The sequence below is a fragment of the Tribolium madens genome, unplaced genomic scaffold, assembly GCF_015345945.1.
Source record: "Tribolium madens isolate multiple individuals breed KSU strain unplaced genomic scaffold, Tmad_KSU_1.1 Scaffold_2;HRSCAF=44;Tcas5.2_LGX, whole genome shotgun sequence".
In the NCBI taxonomy this organism is placed as follows: domain Eukaryota; kingdom Metazoa; phylum Arthropoda; class Insecta; order Coleoptera; family Tenebrionidae; genus Tribolium; species Tribolium madens.
In genome coordinates, this window is record NW_025400995.1 from 5,775,554 (window position 1) to 5,799,151 (window position 23,598).

At 31.7% G+C, this 23,598-nt stretch overlaps 1 protein-coding gene across 10 annotated transcripts; it reads left to right on the forward strand.

The window, feature by feature from the left end:
- Positions 1–23,546, forward strand: LOC123006716. 10 transcript variants are annotated; one of them, XM_044401403.1, is made up of 18 exons: positions 1–255; positions 13,702–14,111; positions 14,163–14,324; positions 14,373–14,458; positions 14,508–14,576; positions 14,628–15,818; positions 15,882–16,036; positions 16,088–16,290; positions 16,353–16,399; positions 16,450–16,581; positions 16,863–18,050; positions 18,457–18,555; positions 20,865–21,058; positions 21,130–21,355; positions 21,903–22,032; positions 22,085–22,392; positions 22,446–22,644; positions 22,698–23,546. In XM_044401403.1, exons 1-18 carry the CDS (start codon positions 204–206, stop codon positions 22,854–22,856), a joined length of 5,010 nt encoding a protein of 1,669 aa, XP_044257338.1. In that variant the 5' UTR covers positions 1–203; the 3' UTR covers positions 22,857–23,546. The 10 variants fall into 10 exon arrangements, with proteins under 10 accessions (XP_044257338.1, XP_044257337.1, XP_044257339.1 ...); XM_044401402.1 differs by lacking the exon at positions 21,130–21,355 and adding an exon at positions 21,491–21,716 and having other exon boundaries at positions 3–255; XM_044401404.1 differs by lacking the exon at positions 21,130–21,355 and adding an exon at positions 21,491–21,716 and having other exon boundaries at positions 3–255; positions 16,866–18,050.
- Positions 23,547–23,598: the final 52 nt, after the last annotated feature.

Consider the following 23,598-nt stretch of genomic DNA (forward strand, 5'->3'; position numbering starts at 1 on the left):
GCCCCCACTGAAACGTTTCACTTAAGAACAACTTTTTGATTCAATAGCGACCCAGTCAGTTCGAGCACGTGTTGCGATAAGTTCGCTTGTTGCGCGTACTCGCCGTCACATTTGGGGAGAATTTTCGTTCCGGTATCTACATGGGGAAGTGTTTTTAGCTCCTGCGTGTGACATTTCAACTGGATTATTATAAGTGCACTTTTATGGAAATGGTTACACTTTTTGCCATTGTTACACTTCTACTGGCTTCCTTTGGTAAGTCTCGAGTTTTTCAAAAAATGCAATCAAAAATTTTTCCCAGCCCAATGTATGAGTATTTTGATTCTTGTGCACACATACATTGTTGCACGCGGTTCAAAATCATTCATTCACGACTCTCTTTTTCAAATGAGGTTTCTGGGGAATCTAAACAGCTGATGCTATATTGTATGTTGTATCACACATGCTATCAAATGGACAGCGAAAACGCTTAAGGCTACTCAACCTTATTTAGTGTGAAGTGAAACTAAATGTGTAACCTTTCCAAGTCTTTAGATTCTATACCTTAGATTTTTTTTAAACAATCTACCCTTATTCACCTAGTCTTTGTGCACTAGAAAGCAAGGCCACTCTTATATAGACTCTTAATTATATGTCAAGGATAAGCAACATTCAGGAGATTATAGGTACAGTAAATATCGATCAAAGATAAATTGTTTATCAAAATTCAATACATACACATGAAAAGTATGAAGTGTCAATCGTGATGAAATCACTTTTTGCAAACTGGATGACCGTGAGGTCCTAGCTTCAAAGAGTCCCTGACATTTAAGCATCCTTTAGGCAATAAGGAATAACTGAGAATACGTAAAGGATAACTTACAAAACACTATGCACTCAAAAACCAAACAAATGTGAAAGCGGTTCCAAACCACTAATTATAAATGAATAAGAAATGATTAAAACAAGGAAAAAAGAGTACAGTTGACAAGTTTGCATAAACGAGTTTCCATAGCGCCTATAATTATGTAAGCTATAAGTAGACCCGAATTTTATTAAGATTTTTATCGCGATTAAAGATTTAAACTGAAAGGGTGCAATAATAATTTGTAAGAGTCTCAAAACCTTTTTCATCAAGTTTGAAAGGGAAAGGTTGATAATGAAAGTATCTGCTTTTGTTCAAGATAAAGAAAATCAAATAGGTTTTCATTAGTGAAAGTGTTTCACATTTTTACAATCATAAAATTTTGTAACTAGTGGAGTGTCAAAACTTTATATTTTGCTAAATGTCAGTGCGTCATTAACGAAAACGCACTCTTTAATAATTGCTCGGTGCGTCAACGATGTGACATCCAACAACATGTTATATGCCTGACCTTTCGCATAGCTATGGATCTTGGTTAGGTAACAATACGCCTGAGGCACACGAAGTCTTATAATGTTTATATTCCTATTTAATCATTAACTATTTATATTCTACATCTAAATATACTAATTTATAACTATTAAGACTTAGAAATTCATGTAGAATTTTTAGATCTACGTGTTTTTCTTTTAACTACTGAAACAAACTGACCCATATGCATAATTAATACACTTATAATTTACTTTCAATAAGATTGCCTCACTTTATTTTTGAGGCACAAATATGTATGTATGTCTGTGCCAGTTAGTAATTTTGACCCAGGCAATTGCAAAAAAATACAAAACCGTTGCATAATGCGATATTTATTGAAGATGATTTCCCATCAGTTAGTTACTCCACAGATATTTCTCACGACATATTATCTAATATTATACTTTCTATTAATTGTTTGAGACAATCTGAAATTGATAAAATTTTGCTCAATCAAAAAAATAATTTTGCTTCTTCCTTATAAACTCTTATTCAAGCAGATACCTACAACTCCTTTGTGCATGGCTAAACCGTTATCCACGTGCATGTTTGCAACACTCATTATTTTTGTTTATTCTACTTTTCCGTCATTATTAATACAAACATTTTATTCTATTTACAAACGTTTTACACAGTGACTTCCAAACAAAGTGAAAAGCAATTATTCCGCTCGGTTTAATTATTATTATAACCGAATGATTATTTACCTCTTGAACGATCACCGATAAATAAATCTAATAAATTTTAATAAGTTTCAATATGAAAAATTGCTTCATGTTAAAACAAATTCAAATAAAAAATTATCTTTCTAAATTTAAATCATATCAACTAATGTCTATTGTTAAGTACAAATTTTGTACAATATCAAAATATCACAATATTTATTTAATAATCCTCTATCGTTTACAATATCAAAGTTCTTTTTTAATTAATTAGAAATATTTATTTTTGCACCATCACTAAAACTGGGACTCTCTGTACAGAACAATTTCTAGAAATTAAATAAATTATTCATAACAAAAATGTTATAATACTTATGATTGATTAATAGACTCAGTAGCGAAGTTTTCAGGTAGTTTTTTTCTAAAATCCTTAAAATATCGATTGATCACATAAAATTAATTTCCGATACTTTAAATTTCACCGTAATTCATTTCCCTGTTTTTTTCATGAATCTAAATAAAATGTAAATAATAGTAAAGAGAAAGCGATTGATTTTAAACAATATCGCAACTCCCCCACAAAAATTTAGAAACAGTGCAAACTAATTGAACCAATAAATTTATGAAATATTCGGTTTGATGCAACTTTCTACTTATCAAAGATTTGCCAACCTTTATACCCTTCATTCTAGTACACGTTCCTATTGTTAAAATCCGGGTGGAAAAGTCTGAGTTCGTGAATGGGATTTTAATTGAAATATCCTAAACTAATGTAATGTCGTGACAAGAATAATAAAATAAAATAATAATGTACAAAAAGTGTAAAATGCAAAAAAAAATACTAGGTTAATAGTGACACCAATTTCACACAGCATCTTAAAATAAGTGTTAATGACAGTGTAGAACACAGTCATTAAAAAATAATATTACTTATTAATTAAATTGTATTTAAAATTTAAATTAAAAAAGCTTTTAATTTGCTGAAAAATACCTTGGTGAGGCACTGGAAGTTCAAGTTTCTTAATGAGAGAAGTGAACAATACAACAACCTTAAAGTATCGTAATTAGCTAATATAATAATAATAACATTATAATTGACGAGCATTGTGTAATCGTTTTGTCCTATTGTGTAACATAATATCCCACAACTATGTTTTCATGCTCATTGCTAATTAATCACTTATTTAAAAATTTTACTCAGACATAGATTCATACATAATATTTTTATCACTTTCACTACACACGTTTGTCCTATGGACACATTTTGGTATACAAATTACGTGGTCTGAATATTGATACAATTCCAAATCAGACGAAACACGGTGAAAGTAGTGTTTCTAATCACTGATTTAGTCACAAGGGCACTTGACGTTATTATTTTTTATTTCTTGCAGCTTTTTGACATTTGTTACAAAACCATTAATGTGCACCAGTTTTCACATAAAAATATCTATAACCAGTTTGCAATCAGTCTCGTGACCCGATCTGCTAATTTTAAAAATATATCATTTTATGTTTTATTTCATATACCTACTCTATCATTATTCGCTTTCAACATGTTACTCTATTAGAACGTATTCTAAGCAGATCGATTAATTTGAGATTGTTGTTAAAGACATGTCTATCTAGTATTTACAACATTGTTTTACTATGAACAAGTGAAACCCCTACATTATTCTTAAACGTATCACTTTCACTACGTGTCATTTCTACTTATTTCCTTGTTTTTCGTGGAGGTACTAAAATAGAGCAAGCACTAGTTTTATATTCGACAACAGAAGGTGGTAAAAACCTAAAGGCAGTGTTAATTTTCGGTTACTCTCAAGTCAGTCAAGTTATAGCGAAGGAACTTTGACATAAAAAAATCACAAAATTTTTAGAATGTATTTAATTAAGTTGTGTTTTAATTATTTGAGTTATTAGTAGCGATTAATATGTTTCCACAGAATCTGATTTTATTTTAGATATCTTGAATAATATGTATGACAATATATGCAGGAAACAAACGAAAATCAAATTATAAAATTCTACAAGTGTTTCAAAAAAGCGTAAACATTGTCTTTATTAAAAAAAACTCTAGTATAACATTGTTTAGATAAAAAACATTAAATTTTCAAGATAATTACATATCTTAATCTTAAAATCTTGCATGACATGTTAAATTATTAGACCAAAGATTCGCCAGTTGCAATGTGTAAAACATTTTTAAAAAGAATTTTAATATAATTTTAATACATTTACCGTTTAATACAAAGTACGCCCATAAATAAGAACGTGTAAATGTTTTTCGAAATCCACTTTTACTCGCTCAGAAGTGCAACATCTGCTGTCAGTACTCACAGTTAAAAGTTTATCAGCTGTCAAGCAGCTGAAGCAAATCAAGAATTTATTTACTGTTGTTTATCATCAAAACAGTATGATTCACCTTAACTATGGATTGCCTTCAAAAACTACAAGGTATCTAAAAGGATAAACAAATTGCGGAAAGTGTAATCTTTAAATAATTAATTAGTGCATTTGCGAAATAAATCTAAATCAATAACGTCAAATTCAAGGATACGTCTGTATAAAAACAGGAATTAAATAATTCAGCGAATTACATCGTTATTTTGCACTAAGACTGGTCTGAATTACCTTAACATTTAAAAATAACATTCGCTCTTAATATCGGTAGTGTTTCAACAGAAAATCGTGTCCGCACTGTGGATTTAGTTAAGCAAGACGTGCTTTAAAGAGAAATTACAACAAATTTCTAAACTTATTATAGACGTTGGAGGAAGTTGGGAAACTTATCACTCTAGAGGAGTAATCCCAAGTTATTGAAGTTTTTTAAGACACCATTTAAATCAAGCGTGTGAAGTTGTACGTAATAAACAGTAAATCTTCATAAACACATACGCTGCACCAAGTAGAGCATAACAAGAAAGAGCGATAAATATTTCTAAAGGAGAAATTGGTATATTTAATTATCATATTTATAGGTAAATTTACTTCGTACTGTGATGCATTAATTTGTTATTTATGTAACATTTTTTACTTTCTCTTTTTCAAATTGAGCAGAAAAATTCTGCGCTATTATATGATTTGCGAGTAATAAATATAAAATACGATCGACGTCTCGTTGATTTGTATACACTTTATAAAAGTAATAACAGTGTTGCAACACCATGACAATGCAGCCAACTCAATGGGAGGAATCTTTTATACGTAGAAGGCAAAATGTACTCAAAAACAGAAGACGCACTCTATTAACTCATCTCGTTCCCAGGCATTCAGCAAATATTTGCAAGACAAGTCCGTAAATTCCTTGAATAAACACAGTGGACTCGAAACCAAACAATATAGTATGCTATTCATTAAAATACAGCTCGTGTGTGGAATTTCGTTTTCAATGGGACAGTAAGCGAAGTAAAAGTGAAATGGACGACGTCTCTTTCGGGAAAAATTTAATTCGGTTACGTCTATCCTATATTATGTTAGTTAACAATGGCATTGTAAAAAGAGGTTAATTATCCAGCAACACGGTTTATGAGAACACCCGCGCCTAGAATGGATTATATGTAACAGTGAAAGTAGTTACAGTTACGTGTAACATTCTGTCTACACTAAAATTTTATGTAAAGTGACCTCGGATTTGACGCGTTCGTTTCACTCAAATTTAAAGAAATTTATTAAGGTCGATAATTAAAAATATATTACTTGGCTACCAAAATTGACACAACACGAAAAAGCAAGTAGAGTGAAAGTTTTTTCAAATTAATGCAAAAAATGACCTTCTCTACTTAAAAAACGCGTGGAATTTAAAAAAATAAATATGTGTAAATATGTAAACACATATTATAAACGTTTTTAAAGATGAGCTGAAGACTCCCCGTGGACCTATAAGTTAATAAACGTGAAAACGTTATTAACGACTTGGATAATAGTTACCCTTCTTTAACTTTAACGCTTCTCATGTGATCTCTTTAAAACATACAGATTTCAAAGTTTCTACAGAAAGTATAATCTACTTCACAATATTTTTATAAGGTATGTAAGTGGCACACAATCACACTGAAGCGAATGTCGCAAACTCAGTTTTATTCACGTTTTCCTTTCGTTATTTCTCCCCAGATTATTCTTCAATTATTTATTTACCCTGTTGTTCTTTTTTATTTATTTCGTAGTGATAACAAATTACATGCCATTTACTTTATTCAATAGTAGATTGCTGTAGCTAATAAAATATAAATCTTATTAAACTGCAAAATGTCACCCGAATCCTACTATAGGAAATTCAACAGAGGTAAATTGCTAAACGTAAGTGATTACAGAGTGATGTATCGTTATATCTTTGAATGTTTATGATAATTAAAAATTTATTTAACAGATTAACAGAAATCAAAAAAATAGAAACTGATAAAAGTGATAATCATAATTTAACAAGCATTTTGACGCTTTTCACAGAAAAATTTTAAAGTAAAGATCGCAGAATTCAATTATTTGAACCAACGTTATAAACATTATATATTATTATTATTGACAAATTCAATCTCACTAAATTTTATTTATTTAAAAAAATGTTTTATTTAATATTTTACAAATTAAAATAATAGAAATAGAAATGAGTTTTAAACTGTATCACCTTATTTCCTGTTAATTTTAATGATCACGAACTAGGTCTTTTTATTGAAGTGGAAGTTCTTTAATGAAACGAAATTTTGAGTTCCATGTGTGTGTACTGCTAATAAAAGCATGTTATAGAAAACTGAATATTATGCTTTAAATCTAAGGTCACCTCGTTAATTAACAAATGATGCAAGAATTTGCCAAATAAGCATCTACAAACAGGAAGATGCTGGATGATGCAAATGAAAGTAAAACACAGACATTTGTAATAACTTCACCAAATAAGGTTTTGGTGTTAGATGCTTGTTGGAAGAAGTAATAATTAAAATAAATGTAATAGTCTGAAAAGTAAGCTTTAGATAAAAGTGTTTTGTACACATCTCTCCCTTCTTAAAATTCCGTAATAACACGACTACATATAAAAATTTTAAACAAAGTATCTATTTATTTTCTTGTCAATAAAATTATGCATTCTTTAGAATATTATGCAATAGTTTAGAGTGTCAAATATTTTAATAAAATTTAATGTTGTTTACTAAGTGAAGATGAGGCTGTTGTAATACCCTTGCAGGCAACTAAGGTGTGGTCAAAAATTTAATAAAAATTTACTAATTACAAAATTTTTGTAAAATATGTAAAGCACGGAGTTAAGAAACCGAAAGTAATTGCGACCAGTCACATGATTAATATACTTAGGAAAATTGCTATTTGTGAATAAGTTGCTCAACGATTTTACCGCTATAGCCTGTACTTACAAAAGGAGTAAAATTATAAATGCAACTGGACCTATTGTCTTAATTATTACAATAATTTAAATTCACGAACAATGCTTTAATGTGAGTAAATGCACTTAGAGGGCGTGGTGTATCATGAAAAACCTTGGTATTATTCTCGATTCCTGAAAGTAGATAGTGGAAATAGGGCGGAAAGAAGTCTGTTATATAACTAACAAGTTTTGAAAAGGTTAAAAAAATTGCTACAAAGCAAGCTCGCCTGAAATATCTTCGTTCTATCAAAATTTCCGCCAAACACTGTAAATTCCAATATTGTGACATTTGGAAATACCGGAGTTTTTGCCACTTTGGTAGTAATCATTTTCTGTATACTTTGGTCAAGCAACCTTCAACCTTTTAATGTTAGCAAGAGTAAATGCCACGAAATTTCTGATAAACAACACTCTCACACAATTTTATTTAGCTCTGATAAATGAAAGTAAACCGTGGCAAATGATAATAGCATTAATTTGATTCGCACTCTCGAATGAAGAGTGAATGTCAAGGCTGAATCTTAAGGCCTTGCCAAATATTTATGTAGACGAAAACTAGACACTTCAGCTTACATATAAATGATTTTGATTACGTGTGGACACAGATACAGGGAAAAAACACCATAAGGATATAGCGAATGGAAGGTCGTTTGGCCACACCCGAACAATTGCCACGAACCGACCTCGCACGTTTTCTTCCAAGACAACTATCACGAATTGATCTATATAAATAATATTCAACTAGAAAATGTAATAAGCTGCTGCAAACTTGCGAGAGGAAAACATGACTTGCTTATAGCATTTTGCGACCATTTCCCGTAAAATACAATTGATTTCTAAATGAAAAACACGTACAAAACTAATTGTTAAGCCCAAAACTGGTCATACAATTTTACGTGATTTACTCAAAAAATTGGAACAATAGAACAATAGGAGAACGGTGGTTAAAAAACATGAACTTCGGCTGCAGTTTTTGGTTTACACTTTAAACCGATTTATTTCGCGGAAATGTTTAAAAAATTAAACTAAAAGTTCGCTCTCCGAAGCGGAAGTGGTTAGCGGACAATACAGAAATAAATATTGCTTTTATAAAGCTTTTATTAACACAACTGCACTATGATGACAATCAGGAGTTTTTGGAATTTAGACTTATTAAACAAGAAAATGATGCTTTGAAGCTCACTCGTTGAAGATATCAGGTAATAATAGACTAAATTGGAGAATGTGGACATTATAATTATCTTATTAACTATTTAACAATAGAGGAATATTCGAATATATAGTTTGTAGATACCAGGGTTAATTTTTTTGCCTCTGATAATTTAAAGTGTATTTGTTTATTTAAATGTTCAATTTTAAGCTACATTTATTGTAACATCTTTTTCCTATGAAAACACTTATAAATATTGCTTCCTCAAAAAGTTCATTTCAATAAAAATCTGCTTCAGAAGCAGATTTCCTAAAGCAGAAATGTCATTGCTATCTGTTAGATAATATAGTAGCTAAATGCAAGCGTAGATAATTGTAATGGACTTAACATTTTGCGAATGATGTAACCAACTATTCTTTGCTCATCAAATAGTCATAATTGTAAAATCCATTGTTTGTCCTCTAATTGAAATATTTATATGAAAAAATAATATCTCACCTTTGACACAAACCTTTAAAAATGTGATTAAAGAGAAAGGTTTAAAAATAGGAAAAACTCTTTTAATGTCAAAATTAATTCAACTGTAGTGTTTACAAATGTTTGAATTTTGCAATTTATTGTGATTCGATTACACAATACGTTCACGAGTTTTCATTAATAGTTTCAGGTTCCAGGTTGCTAGGCTTCAGAAGCAATATAAAGAATCGTGCTTTTGTCTTGCAATAATTCGTGTTTTGGTGCCTGTCATTAATTTCTGGCAATGATCCGTAATTAACAGCATCGTACGTTAAGGTCAATATTACGTAAAGACAATTAAATCAAGTCATTAATCTTTTACGGAACATCCCAGATAAATTTTTGTTACGTTTTAGATTAACCTTGAATGAAACAACTGTTCGAAGACATGTACCGTTTATTAAATTACATAACGTTTATGTTAATATTTATTGTTTTTGTTATCTAATCTAAATTTAAAATTGCAACGCCCAAAAACAAGAAATTTATTCTTTAGCAAATCCTATAATTGAAATAATAAAAAAGTCTTGATTTAAATAAATTCTTGTGGTTATTATAAAAAGATAATTACGCAGCATGTGCAATACCTTTACCCAAAGAAACTATGTTTAAACAACCTTAAAACATTACAAAAGTAGAACATTTTTCGTTTTTGTTCTTTAAATTGTAGCAAGTTTGGTAATTTATAATATTTATTTCATCATCAAAATTGTATGTTTTAAACAATTGACCCTCAAATGCAATTTTTTGAAAATGTAGACATTAAAAAAAAACTTTGAAGTCAATAATGTATTAGCCTGCTTAACAACTTTACTTTGAAATGCTCATTAAATGTGTAAGTATTTTGTGTCTCAATTTGTTTAATATGTTTAGAAATATATTTTTGTTAAAAAAACAAATTTAAAGCCATGAAGGCCCGCAAAAACAATAACAATTACTGAAGTGATTAAAATTGGATTTAGTAAAAAAGCTGAATTTTGAAGAAAGTGTTGACAATCGATTTTCTCACTTTTATTATTTGCCAATATTTCTTAGACAATATAAAAAATATTTAAACATAATTAATTTTTTTTTCTTTTTGTAATTGTAGTGTCTAAGATAAGAATATGTTTAATTAAATTAAGTTGTAACTAGCTAAATATCAAAGTTATTTTTGTCAAAAACTTGGTAACTAAAATGACCTTTGTCAATAGTCAAAAAAACATAATTAAACAAGGTCTCTAGCTAGTTGCCTCCGAATAACAAAATAAAAAGATAAGATCTTGAATGACGAAAGATCTTGATCGTTTAATGAAAACACAATTGAACCTTAATATTATGTGAGAATAAAGAATAATGAATTAAATTTTACTGGCAATGTGGGTCATTTGCGAAAACGTCTGTTATTACGCTCTGCTCCCTATGTAAAATAGAAAATTATCAATGTTTTCACTTGTTCTGGTCTATAAATCTATTTATACATGACTTGAAATTCTTGATCCGCAATTACACTTAAAATTACATTTAAAAAGTGAACTACCGCACCTACTGGACGAATTTAAAAAAAGTAGTGCCTCCACTGCCAACAATGACGCACGAAAAAAATACGATTGTTGCAGATTAATATAGGTAATAAGTACTGAATATATGAATGTACTGTTATAATTTACAAGTTTAAAACAAACTAAAAGTCAGCATTGTTGCATTGACAAAATTTTCAGGGGTATCACTGTTTTGTCATTCTATACAAGACATACATTCATGAAATTTTCAGAACATTTTTGACGACACTTATTTAGATTTTGAAACTGCGATAACACATTACATTCATTTATTTCCACCATTTTTTATAAAAGATCTGAGTTACTTTTGGTTGAATAATATTTGAATATGTTTTCTTATTAAAATAAGTCGACATTTTCAAAAAGAGTTGTGACATATAGCGTACGGAAATTGTTTAAGCAGTAATTTGTCTTTTACCTTTTTATATTGCACGAGGAAGATCATCGAGAAACTTATAGATGAGTAGAATGTTATTTTGTTAGTACTTCAAAAGTTATCTCACATCCCCTTTAAAAAATAAAAATTTGTCTATATTTAAAAAAAAACTCACAAAATCCGGCAGCTCATTCGGGTGCTGTTGCCGGCAGCACAGACACGGCCTAAAAAAATAAACAAATGCCCGACTTTTTAACCGGTTCTAGGTCTTATCAAATCATTGCAACAGCACGGCTGGTGTGCGAATAAATGTCAGTTTTATTTTTATTTTTTTTGTCTGCTACATCGACACTTTACTTCTATCATTTGTTCATTTCTTTACTTTGTTTGAATTATTACAGCTTTTACGATTGGTGCAAATGATGAATGGAAAAATCAAATTAATTTCCCTGTTTAAATGTCATTTACTTGGAGAATACTAGAGTCATGCTCAGCCAGTCGAAGTGTAATACGGGTTTTTAGAGCTTTTGTTATCATTTCTAGAACTTGCCAAAATACGATTACAACTAAACTGACATTACAGAATCATTTTATCAAATAATTAAACCTACAACTATAAATAACTCTAAATCCAACAAAGAAATATGATATAAGTAACTAGATCATTCATTTAAATTTTCTGAAGCAACTTTTTTGGTCATCATGGTTCAAAGTTCTTCGGTTATGGCAAACCTTGACCTTTCTGGTATAATTGTTTCAGACGCCTACTTTGTGCCATAACTTAGGCACACAAATCTCATGATCACTTTTATCTAGTAAATAAATCGGAACAAAAACTCCCACTAGTAACATTATCCTTTTCCACGAAGAAATAAATTTAAAGCTCTGGAACAATATTTTTTATATTCATGTTGCGGCTTTTTTGCCTATGTGGTCTTATTTTATTTCTACAATAAACTAAAGCCATGTGGGTGCAACTTATTTAATTGAAATAGAAGAAAACAGAGTGACGATTTTAGATTTTCGATTTTTGAAGGACTCTTAATTTATTTATAGTACAAAATTATCTTGAATTATTGATTTTAGTGATGAACTTACAAAATTGCAAAAAAAAAACTTATTAACATATGGTTCAGATTGTTATCCGTATTATATCAATTATATTGTTACATAAATATAAATAACATCCTGTTAATTTGTTTGACTTTTAAGGTTACATCTATGCAATTTATTGAAGGGTCAAGGTTAAGTGAAATTGCTTGTAGTGAGATTATTTTCAACTTGAAAACCATTTCACCAAAATCATACAATAGATCGTTATCGATGAGGTAACGCTAAACAATTTAAAATTCTTGGCTAGACTTGGATTATGGTGTGCTCTCATCGATGTTCAAGTAAATTAAATAGGAAAATTGGATGCAGCTAAATTCGCATAAATTAAGGCAATTTATTGTTCTTTTTCAGCTTCTCGGCTTAATACACGAACACAACAAATTGGTCTGGTTATTTAAAACCGTTAAATATTACTTACCAACTGTTTACATAATAGAAAGTAACTTGCGACCTAATTATACATAATTTTAATGGTTTCACGTCTGATTTCCGTCTGATTTCTTTCTATTGTCCCCAAGTTTTTAAATTGCTTTTGTTTATGACGTTTGAATAAACGCATTGATATCATACAATAAAATTTAAGCATATTTTATGGTAACATTTTGTTAAATCGCTTTGACAAATTGGCACATAATTTATATTTGTGACACTTAAATGCACGCTCGGTGAAGTTTTGCGATAAAATCAATTTGCATTATCCATCCTACAAACACATTAGGAAACAAGTCAAATGGTTGTTTTATCTTCGTGGATATTCATAAATCTTTTCTTCAAACGAATATTTGTAACAGTACATTTATTTGAATACGCAGCCAATTTAATATACAAAAATAGTGCAATAAATCCAAAGATTTATCTAGTAAAGTGAGAGTTTAGAAAGCTGCGAAAAAATATCAGATCATCTTACTACGAAAACATTTTAAAACGATTATTTTATTTATTAATTGAATATTTTTTTAGATTAACGTAAATATTAATATTATACCTACTGTATATCACGTGAAAATGTTACAGTGCATGAAATGGCAACATTGTACTCAGAACTAACAATTAGAGCTTCATTGCTTTGGAATGTTACCACGTTTACTTTTTTAATAAAAAACACAAAATAACTCATATTTAGTGACTGTATTAAAAAATATCAAAAACTGTACAATTGCAAATAATTAAACGAATATTAATGTGCCAACTTTTATCTTATATAATATGTAGTTAGTATAATATGAGTGTTTGAGCAGCTATGATCTTTTGAATTAATTTTTCTTTTGGTACGTGGGCCCAATGTATAATAAATTATCTAATCTTAACAATAAATTTTCGCACTCCTATGTAAGACGGAAAATAATATAGGTGTGTGTATAACTGTAGAAACGTAACTAATTTTATGACAACAATAAATAACAAATTAAAACACAATTATTTTCAGTATAAAGAATAATATACCTTTGTCATTTATTCTTTGTAAATTATTAGCAGATTGCTCTTGACATTATAAGACTGAGTAAAATATTTGATTTTCTTTTAGCTTGGAAACAAATTCGAATAATAAGTAAATTTGTTGTTTTCCATTGACACACCTACATTTTTGTTTCAGATATTTCTTTATGTCAGCGGAAGGTCAGTAGAAATGTAGCCTTAGGAAGTGAAGTCAAAACTGTCGCAAATTTCAACTGTCCGGAAGAATTCGGCTACTACCCTCACCCAAATGACTGCACGCAGTACTACGTATGTGTTTTTGGAGGAGCTTTGCTGGAATCTTGTACAGGTGGACTCATGTACAGTCATGAATTACAAACATGTGACTGGCCAAGAAACGTAGGATGTGACGGTGCTGAAATATCTGGCCCAGTGGCAGCAACATCAGCAAGTCCACCTAGCAGAACCCGAGAGGAACCTAGAACACGTTACACACCGCCAACACCACCCCCGGCTCAACCGGCAGCAATTGTTACTTCTCGAGGACAACCCAGACAACTTCAACACAACCAACAAGAAATAATAAAAGTGAGATCAATCAAATATGTTGAAATATAAGATTTAAATAAATTATTACAGCAACGCCAACAGCAACAACTCTATGCGGATGCAGAAGAAACTCTTCCACCCGCAGAAGAGGTCGAAAGCGATCGCCAACAACGTGTTTATCGAGGCCAACCCTCTACAGTTGGTCAAGTCCAAAAAGACAGGGATGGGTTAAGACATTCAAATGCAATTCCTGTAAGTTGTTTACAAACTAAATGAAGCAAATTATAAAAGTTTATTTAGACTTACAATGGACGGAGTGAACGGATAGGGGTTATATCATTTGGTACTCAACAACAGCAGCAGCAACCACAACAGCAACAGTACAGGTGAGTAATAAACATTTCAAAAAAATCAAATTGACTATTTCAACATTAGCACAATTGACGATAAACTTAGTAATGACTTGACTTTGAAGAGGAGACGTAAAAGACAAACGCAACGAAGGTAACTCACGGACAATACGACGAGACAAACTCAAAATTATGTTATTTCTAGTCGTATACGTTCCATTGAAACCTCATGGCGTGGTGGTCAACAAAATTTTCAAACATCGCGATTAAACATAGGTCCTTATACACTACAACCCCCTCCTTTACAAAATCCTGTTTTTTCTTCTAGTTATCAAAAAAATAATTTCGTACCAAGCCCACTGATTGATAACGAATTTAAACCTTTTGTTCCCAATTATCATAAAGTACCAACTCATACAGTTGCAAAAAAAGTACCTTTTACTTCAACTAGTAATGACTATTTTACGGCTATTACTACGTTTAGACCAATAAAACCAATTTTAAGAGAACCAAATAAACTTAGACATACTATAGATTACTACAGACACAAAAATCTAATGCTCCCACAACACACACATATAATAAACCACAACACTTCATCTATTCAAATAACAAACCCCAATATTAACCTGTCAACTGCCAGTACGACAAGTACCCCCATGTATAGTGATAACTCTAAAGAAGAAGAAAATAACAAAGCAACAGCGGAGTATCCTGACTTTCCTGAACAATTTTTTGGCCCTCCTGCTTCTTATTTTAATACAAAAAATAAATATGAAAGTATTGAAAACCCTTTTGCAAATCCTCATTTTGACTTTGACAAATTTTTGTCTGGCTTACGTGAAGAGCCTTCTACAACTGTCCCAAACCCAGTTGAAAAGGTAGAATCTAAACCAAAATCCACAATTCCTCCAAAAACTGATCAACCGAACGAGTATTACTATTACGAATATGAGGAAGATGACGTGGGTAGGTATGAGACAAATGAAGCGCCGAAAAAAATTTATTCTAGTCAAATTAAACCTACCTTAAAAACATTACCGAAACCAATCAATGATTATTATTACGAGGAAGAGTACGATTATCCTCAAAAAAATAATAATAAACCGGTGAATGTCAGTAAAAATGGTGAAATGAAATACTCGGCTAAATATCAAGGAAAACCTCTCAAAGTAATAAAAACTACTCGAGTTCCACAAACTGCAACAACTTCGGTGCGTCCTACAACCAAAAAATTGTTAACGAGCGAGACCTTTGCTTCATCCTCTACTGTTAGTTCGACCACACAAAAACCAAAATATACGACACGTCGCAAATCTAAATTGACAATACCGACGACACGACCTTCGAGAAGCAAACAACGACAAAGACTTACTGACGATGACAAAAAAGTAAGGTAATATTCCAACGCACAATATATTTTTTCTGTTGAGTGTTGTGACACTTTAATTGAATTTAGGGTTGACACAAGTAGTGCCGCACCAGTACAACCAGCCATTTCCACAGCTACAGCGACCGCAAGGGCTTTATATAATAGCAGCCAATATAATAATAATAATTACGATCCTTACTATGCCTTATACGATGATGATGTTGAGTTGTATAGAGATGACGGTTAGTTTTCTACTAAAATAAGTGTATGGAAGTAATTTTAAGTTCCTTTAGATTACTCGCAGCAGTATAATAATAATAACAACAACGCTGCTCAAAGTCAAACACCTCACTACAGGAGAACTCCATCACCGGTAATCCAATCAACTCAAGAGGAGGCTCCCAAGCGCGGCACCTCGGGATATATTCAGAATAATTACAATTACCAACCGAATTCAAATTCTGATTACAACGATGATAACAATTACAACAGTCAAGTACGTCAGGTGCAACATTGTTTGCTTGCATCTGTCATTGCTAATATTGTTTTGATTTGTAGGTGGAAGATCAAAACGCGTACAGACAAGTAAACAGACAACCAACAAGGTAAGTGTTGAATATACATCTCTAGTACCTGTGTATAAATATAATCTTAGGGGAGACAGGAATGATTTGAATTATTTAGAAGAAGCGTCGACTAAAAGAACTACTACTACCACATCTAGAAAAACTACCACTAGAACAACGACTTTACGAACATTTCCCTCTAAAAAGAGTACAGTCCCAAGGTACTACAAAAACTGAAAAGAAATTAGACGGCTTACATCTCATTCATAACCATATTGGGATTGTAGAATCATAGCGAAAAGCTTCGCCCGTCTTTTGTAGTATCTTAGATTCCTGTATTGTCTCCACTTCCCCCACAAAAAATACAAGAAATGTGTAGTAGTTCTAACAAAACCATACTAATAGTATAGTTGAGCGCTTATTGTAGTGCAAGGACTAACGTCATTAATTTAGAAAATTGATTTATTTTAATAGTATTTTGATGCTAGACCGTTTATTTTAGCAGACTTCCAGTCACAGCCCATGAGAACAAAACACAAGCACAGTCTATCATTAATACATTACGAGATGACCCGGGACCACATCCTTTAACTCCTCATACCATTGATCCCAAACATAATTCTAGCCTTGGACTAGACGAAACCACTACCTTCAGACCACATTTACCTGACACACAATCCAAACTTTTATCAGAAGCAGTTGTTTACAAGCCAGCGCCTTTTGCGTTAACTGAGCATTTAACAACAGAAAAACCCATTATATTTCATTACATTACTAAATCACCCAGGTCAACTACTCTAGTCTCTACGGAATTGTCTAGTAAAACTTCTACCGTCAATAATTCTGACTTAAAAAATAAAACTATTATTGTTCCAACAACTTATTCACCTCCAAAATTTTTCCTCAAATCTCTTTTACCCAAATCTCTTACTGACAGCACTACTATTCCTAATTTATCTGATACTAAACCGCATAAAACATTAAAGTCTGTAAGAAAATTAATCAGTCCTATTAATGTTAATTATGGATTATCTACTGTAACAAGCTCAAATTTTGAATCTGCTGAAAAGTTAGTTTCAGACGTTGATAATATTAAAAATAGTTTACATGATCGTCATTCACAAACTAGCGAAGAAAAACTATCGGACGAATACATTGATGAACCAACCACCAAAGAAACTAAACTTCCAACTTCTTCTGAAAGTTTACCAGTGTCTTCAGAGTCTATAAGCGTTGTTTATAATCCGAGCAAAGCAGATGATTATTACATTGATGATGAAATAATAAATTCTCATGAAGAGAGCAAGTTGCGGCATTACGTAGAACCATATAACCATTTTAATGTGTCTTCTGAATCCAAACGTTTCCGCACAACTATAGAAATTCCCCCACCACACGATTTAATTGATGATAGTTTCAAACCAAAGCAAGAACCTGATCAATCTCCAGATTATAAAATACAGCCTTATCCCAAACCAGTTGCACAAACAACAAAAACAACGACGACGACTTCGACTGTTAAGACCACAACTACAGACTCTTCCCCCAGTACCTCAATTCCTGCCAGAGTATCCCGGGTTAACACTGCAATTAAATCACTAATTGCAGTCGGGGGAACGCAAAGGCAAAACGTAAAATGTCACGAAAATCAAAATGCCTATTCAAAATGCCACGACCCAAAGCATCAGAGGTATTTATTCCTCTTAAAATAGTCGTATATTGTTGCAAAATTTAGATAATTTGCATGGATCACCGTCTCTTCTCTTTCTTTAACCTCTTTGCACCCTTTTTCCTAACCAAACTGATATTTCTTTCACGCTTTATGTTATGACCAATCACTCTATTAATTCGAAACCTATGAGACTGGAAGTTGACTTGGACTCCTCTTATCCCGACATGTAACAACACTAGCACACTTAACACATATAGTTGATCTCATCTCATATACATACGGTAATTCTGTCATCGCATCTGGTAGAAATAATCAGGTTAATTATAAGTAAAGAACAAAATTAATGTGCATGAGTGGTGAACTGCAACTTATTATGCACTCGCGATTGTAATGGACCACAACTCATAACACATTTTTCTTTAAGAACCAGTACTAGAGGCAGGGGATCCACACATTACGCTAATGGAGGAAATATTGTCAACAATGAAGTTACTGTCACTGTCAATAGAGGAACACCAGCATCGTAAGTAGTTTTAACCGATTCTAAACCGTTACCAAGGGTTTTATGTAAAATCTTCTTAAATATTACAATTACAAAAAAATATTACAATTTTTTATTAAAAACAGATTCAAAATTTTCTAATTCTAAGCATATAAATCATTTCAAAATTGATATCTTCGGAAACGCATTGTCAACAAAAATTTTAAAAAGTTTTATTTTTGATAAATTACAGTACAGTTGACGCGTTATAAATTGGCGTGAAAGATTAAATGCGCAATAAATTCACATGCTATTTGAATTTAATTTTAGAATTTCAAAATTTACTTTTATACTGTTTGGTAGCAGCCTCGTCTTCTACAAATTTTGCAAAAAAATTTAGAACAACTAATTTCTATTCATAATTTAATAAACACTTACTGTTGCACTTAAAAATCACAAATTCACACACTTCACTTTGCGATAAACAAAAAAATTAAAAATTAAAATGCACTAACCTTATATGGCATCTTTTTCTGCTACCCTTTGTAGCAATTCGCCTCTGTTTCATAAACGGACCTACTGAAAATGAAGAGACACAAAATCAGTTTAATGTGTTATTAAATCAGTTGATAATATTAAATAAAATTTAAATGTGATTTTTCTAAAAAAATAAAAGGTATTGCTGACTTCCCATTTAATCTGGATCCTTGTAGAACGATTGCCTTCTTTCCCCCATTGGCACTCACTAATCACTTAAAATTTTAAAAATCGCGCACTACTAAATGTCTATTAAACACTCAAAAAATTACAACATGTACTCACTAGTCATTGCAGTTTCTGAAATAAAAAACAATTAAACGTTTATTCTGGAAAAAATATAAATTTGTACAATACTTAGAGTTGTTCTTGCTGTTTTCTTAAAACATAAAAAACTCCCAAATTTTCGTTAAAATTATTATTAAAGTAAATTCGCACTCGTTTTCTACGAATTTTTAAAAAGAATTTGAGAAATAACATTTTTATCTAAAACACAATTAATTTCTATCCATAATTTAATAAATACTTACTGTTGCACTTAAAAATTACAAATTTATACATTTCACTTGGCGTTAAACAAATAAAGAAAATATTAAAGTGCACTGACCTTATATGGCATCTTCTTCTGCTACTCTTTGTAGCAATTAGCCTCTGCTTCTTAAACGGACCTACTGAAAATAAAGAAACACAAAATCAGTTCAATGTGTTTTTTAAATCAGTTGAAAATATTAAATAAAATTTAAATGCGATTTTTCTAAAAAAACTAAAAGGTATTGATACTTGATTACTTCGAAAATGGTATTATATTCTTCCGCGAAGGAAGAACTCCTTGACTGTGCCATGTCTCCCGTATTCAACTAACAAGAATTCTTCGCCTAAAGATGATACAATAAAGTATCGAAACGTCGCGACGAATTTAATAGTTTTATTTATCCTGTGTCCTATAATAATACCATTTTCGCCGGAATCAAGTATCAGCATTTTAAGGACAAGAACAACAGTGGAGAATTTCACACTAAAAGATATTGTTGACTAACCCTTTAATCCGGATCCTTATAGCATGATTGCTTCCTCCATTTCCCCTATTGGCACTCACTAATAATTTGAAATTAGAAAAATCGCGCACTACTAAATGTCTATTAGGCACCTAACACGCTCGCACTGATGATACAGCCCCCATTGTTAATCAATTTTGCACTGAACCACGAAATAAGTAATTTATTCGGACAAATATTACAATTCAGTTAACTAATACGGGAGCAAGGCTAAGACTGATTTGTTCGTTACCGTATTAATTCTCTCAAAAAACGGCAAGATCTACAAAAACCCACTTTGTAACAGTTTTGTTGTAAAAGTTTTTTGTTCGGGACTGCACAATTCCGCCATTTGCTACGTCACAAAATAACTCGAATATTACACAATTTCATGTTTACTATTTTTTGCGCCCTTTACAGTCGTACGATTAAATAACCCTCCGATTCGCCTGATATGACATCAAGATGCTAGCATCTAATTAGCGTTTTGATGCGTCCAAACATGAACATTTATCGAAAATTCACTTTTGTTTAAAAGTGAGAATGAAATTTTAATTTGCCATTAATCGATTTTGAAAAGGCGAAATACAATTTAATTCAGGACTAAACTAATCCGAATTAAGTTGTCAGTTACATCAAATTAATCTCTATAATTACTTTTTCAAAATAAAAATGTGCAATTTGTTTAAATGTAAAAATGTGTTTAAGTATTGTTTTTAAAATAAATCTTTTCGTTTCTATTCCTTGTTTAGCCCGTGTGTGACTTTAATAAAATTACAGGCGGCCTCGCCCGACTCTGAAACCATCCACTTCTATCGTATCCAAAGCTTCTGAATTCATCGACATCTATAGATATCCTCCGTCTAGACCTGCCCCAATTTACCCTCAACCTCAACCTGACAAAACTGCAGCCAAATGCCGAAAAGACGTTTGCTTACTACCTGACTGCAGTTGTGGAGGAAAAGAAATTCCGGGTAGGTTTAGTTCGTATAAATAACTTATCCAAACAAATAAAAATTTAGAAACTAATTTATATAAAAAATAGGAAATCTACCAGTTGAAGAAGTTCCTCAAATAGTTCTTCTTACATTTGATGACGCTGTCAATGATTTAAACAAACAGTATTATATAGAATTATTTGAAAGTGGTCGTCGGAATCCCAATGGTTGTCCCATAGCTGCAACATTTTATGTTTCTCACGAATGGACTGATTATAGCCAGGTTCAAAACCTTTATGCCGATGGTCATGAGATGGCATCGCACACCGTGTCGTAAGTGGCCCATTTTTGGCCCAGGGTCCTGCTCAAATCTGTTACTTGCACTTAATTTAAATTCTATTTACATATAAACGCTATAAGTTTCTAACTTATTTCCTTCTTTTTCTGTTGCTGCTACTAACAACATAGCCGACCTACCAGTCGAACAAGTGCCACAACTCGTGCTTCTCACCTTCGACGATTCGGTGAATGATTTGAACAAGGGCTTGTATAGTGATTTGTTTGAAAAGGGGAGAACCAACCCCAATGGATGTCCAATTGCTGCAACTTTCTACGTTTCTCATGAATGGACTGATTATAGTCAAGTTCAAAACTTGTATTCTGATGGTCATGAAATTGCTTCTCATACAGTATCGTAAGTTCATTGAACAAAAATGCACAAAGTATCATCATATGCACCCTGTATAACCAGTTGTCGATTGAAATAGAACAAAACGTAGGCTTTTAACCCGACGCTTCTACTAATATTTCGATTCTTAGAAACTAACAAAATTCAGAGTTAATGACACCAAAATGACTTTAATTCTGTTTCTGATAATAGGCACAGTTTTGGAGAACAATTCTCCCAAAAAAAATGGACACGCGAAGTCGCCGGACAAAGAGAAATATTATCTGCTTATGGTGGAGTGCACTTGGAAGACGTCCGAGGAATGAGAGCCCCATTTTTATCGGTACTTGAGTCAGCTTTAATTAATTATATTTAATCATCTCTGGTTTTTACAGGTTGGTGGAAACAAGATGTTCAAAATGTTATACGATTCAAACTTCACGTACGACTCATCCATGCCTATTTATGAAAACAAACCGCCAAGTTGGCCATACACCCTTGATTACAAATTATTCCACGACTGCATGATCCCACCATGCCCTACACGTTCCTATCCTGGAGTATGGGAAGTACCTATGGTTATGTGGCAAGATTTAAACGGAGGAAGATGCTCAATGGGAGACGCTTGTAGCAACCCTCCTGATGCCGAAGGTGTTTTCAAAATGTTAACTAAAAACTTCCAAAGACACTACACAACCAACAGGTAACAGGGACATGAAATAAAGTCAACACCTAACAACTGATTTCTCTGTATAGAGCACCATTTGGCCTGTTCTATCACGCTGCATGGTTTACACAACCACATCACAAAGAAGGTTTCATCAATTTTCTCGACAGCATTCTGGAAATGAAAGATGTATGGTTGGTTACCAACTGGCAAGCTATCCAGTGGGTCCGAGATCCTACACCTATTTCACGATTAAATTCATTCCAACCCTTCCAGTGTGACTTTTCCGTAAGTTTTTAACAATATGTTTTAAAATAGAGTTGTAACTGGTAATTGTATAGAATCGGCCAAAACGATGCAACAATCCAAAAGTGTGTAACTTATGGCACAAATCTGGAGTACGATACATGAGAACTTGTCAGCCTTGTCCTGATATTTATCCTTGGACTGGAAACACTGGAATTCGCAGTAGTCGTATTGACAATGATATTGAAGATTAGTTTCAGAAAGCCAAAAGAGAGTAAAATAAAGCAGAGTTATTTTTAATCCAAAGCAGCATTATTTTAAATGTTGCTCATATTTAAATGCATTTTGGTTTTATTCTAAGTAATGGAGAAGGAATCGCAATTTATCAAACGTTATTTATTATTACTCGGTTCTAACGTGACCTGTTTGTATGACTCAATACTATTATATTTCTTCAGAGCTAATAGTACACTAGTCATTGTAAAAGGTGCCAAATTTCGGCTATTTTGATTCCTATTTAATTTCGATTTTATTTTAAATAACGTAGTTTGCTTCAGATTTCTCCATTACTTTGTAAGTGATGTTGCAATATTTTTGCACATGTTGTAGAGGTGTCGCGTTCATCGCATTATGGAAAAAGTGATGCACTTCATACCTCATCAACATTATACGTAATAGTAAATTGTAAATACAGTAGTGGTTTCTAATATTATTTAAAGATCGATTACAATACTGCCAATCAAAACATACTCCTAGAATAAATACCTATCATTTTATCTTTCGCCAGAAATGGTTACAAAATTCTTTGAACTAGATTAGTTTATTATCTAATTACCTATACATTTAAAATACTTAATTTATTGTATAATATCTGAATAATGGAAGAATTAGAATTTTTTAAATGTGAACCAGTGAGTGATAATAAAGTATTTTGTTAAAATTGATTCTTGGTTTTATTTTATGCCCATAAATATACATGTGCTTTGATTATCATAC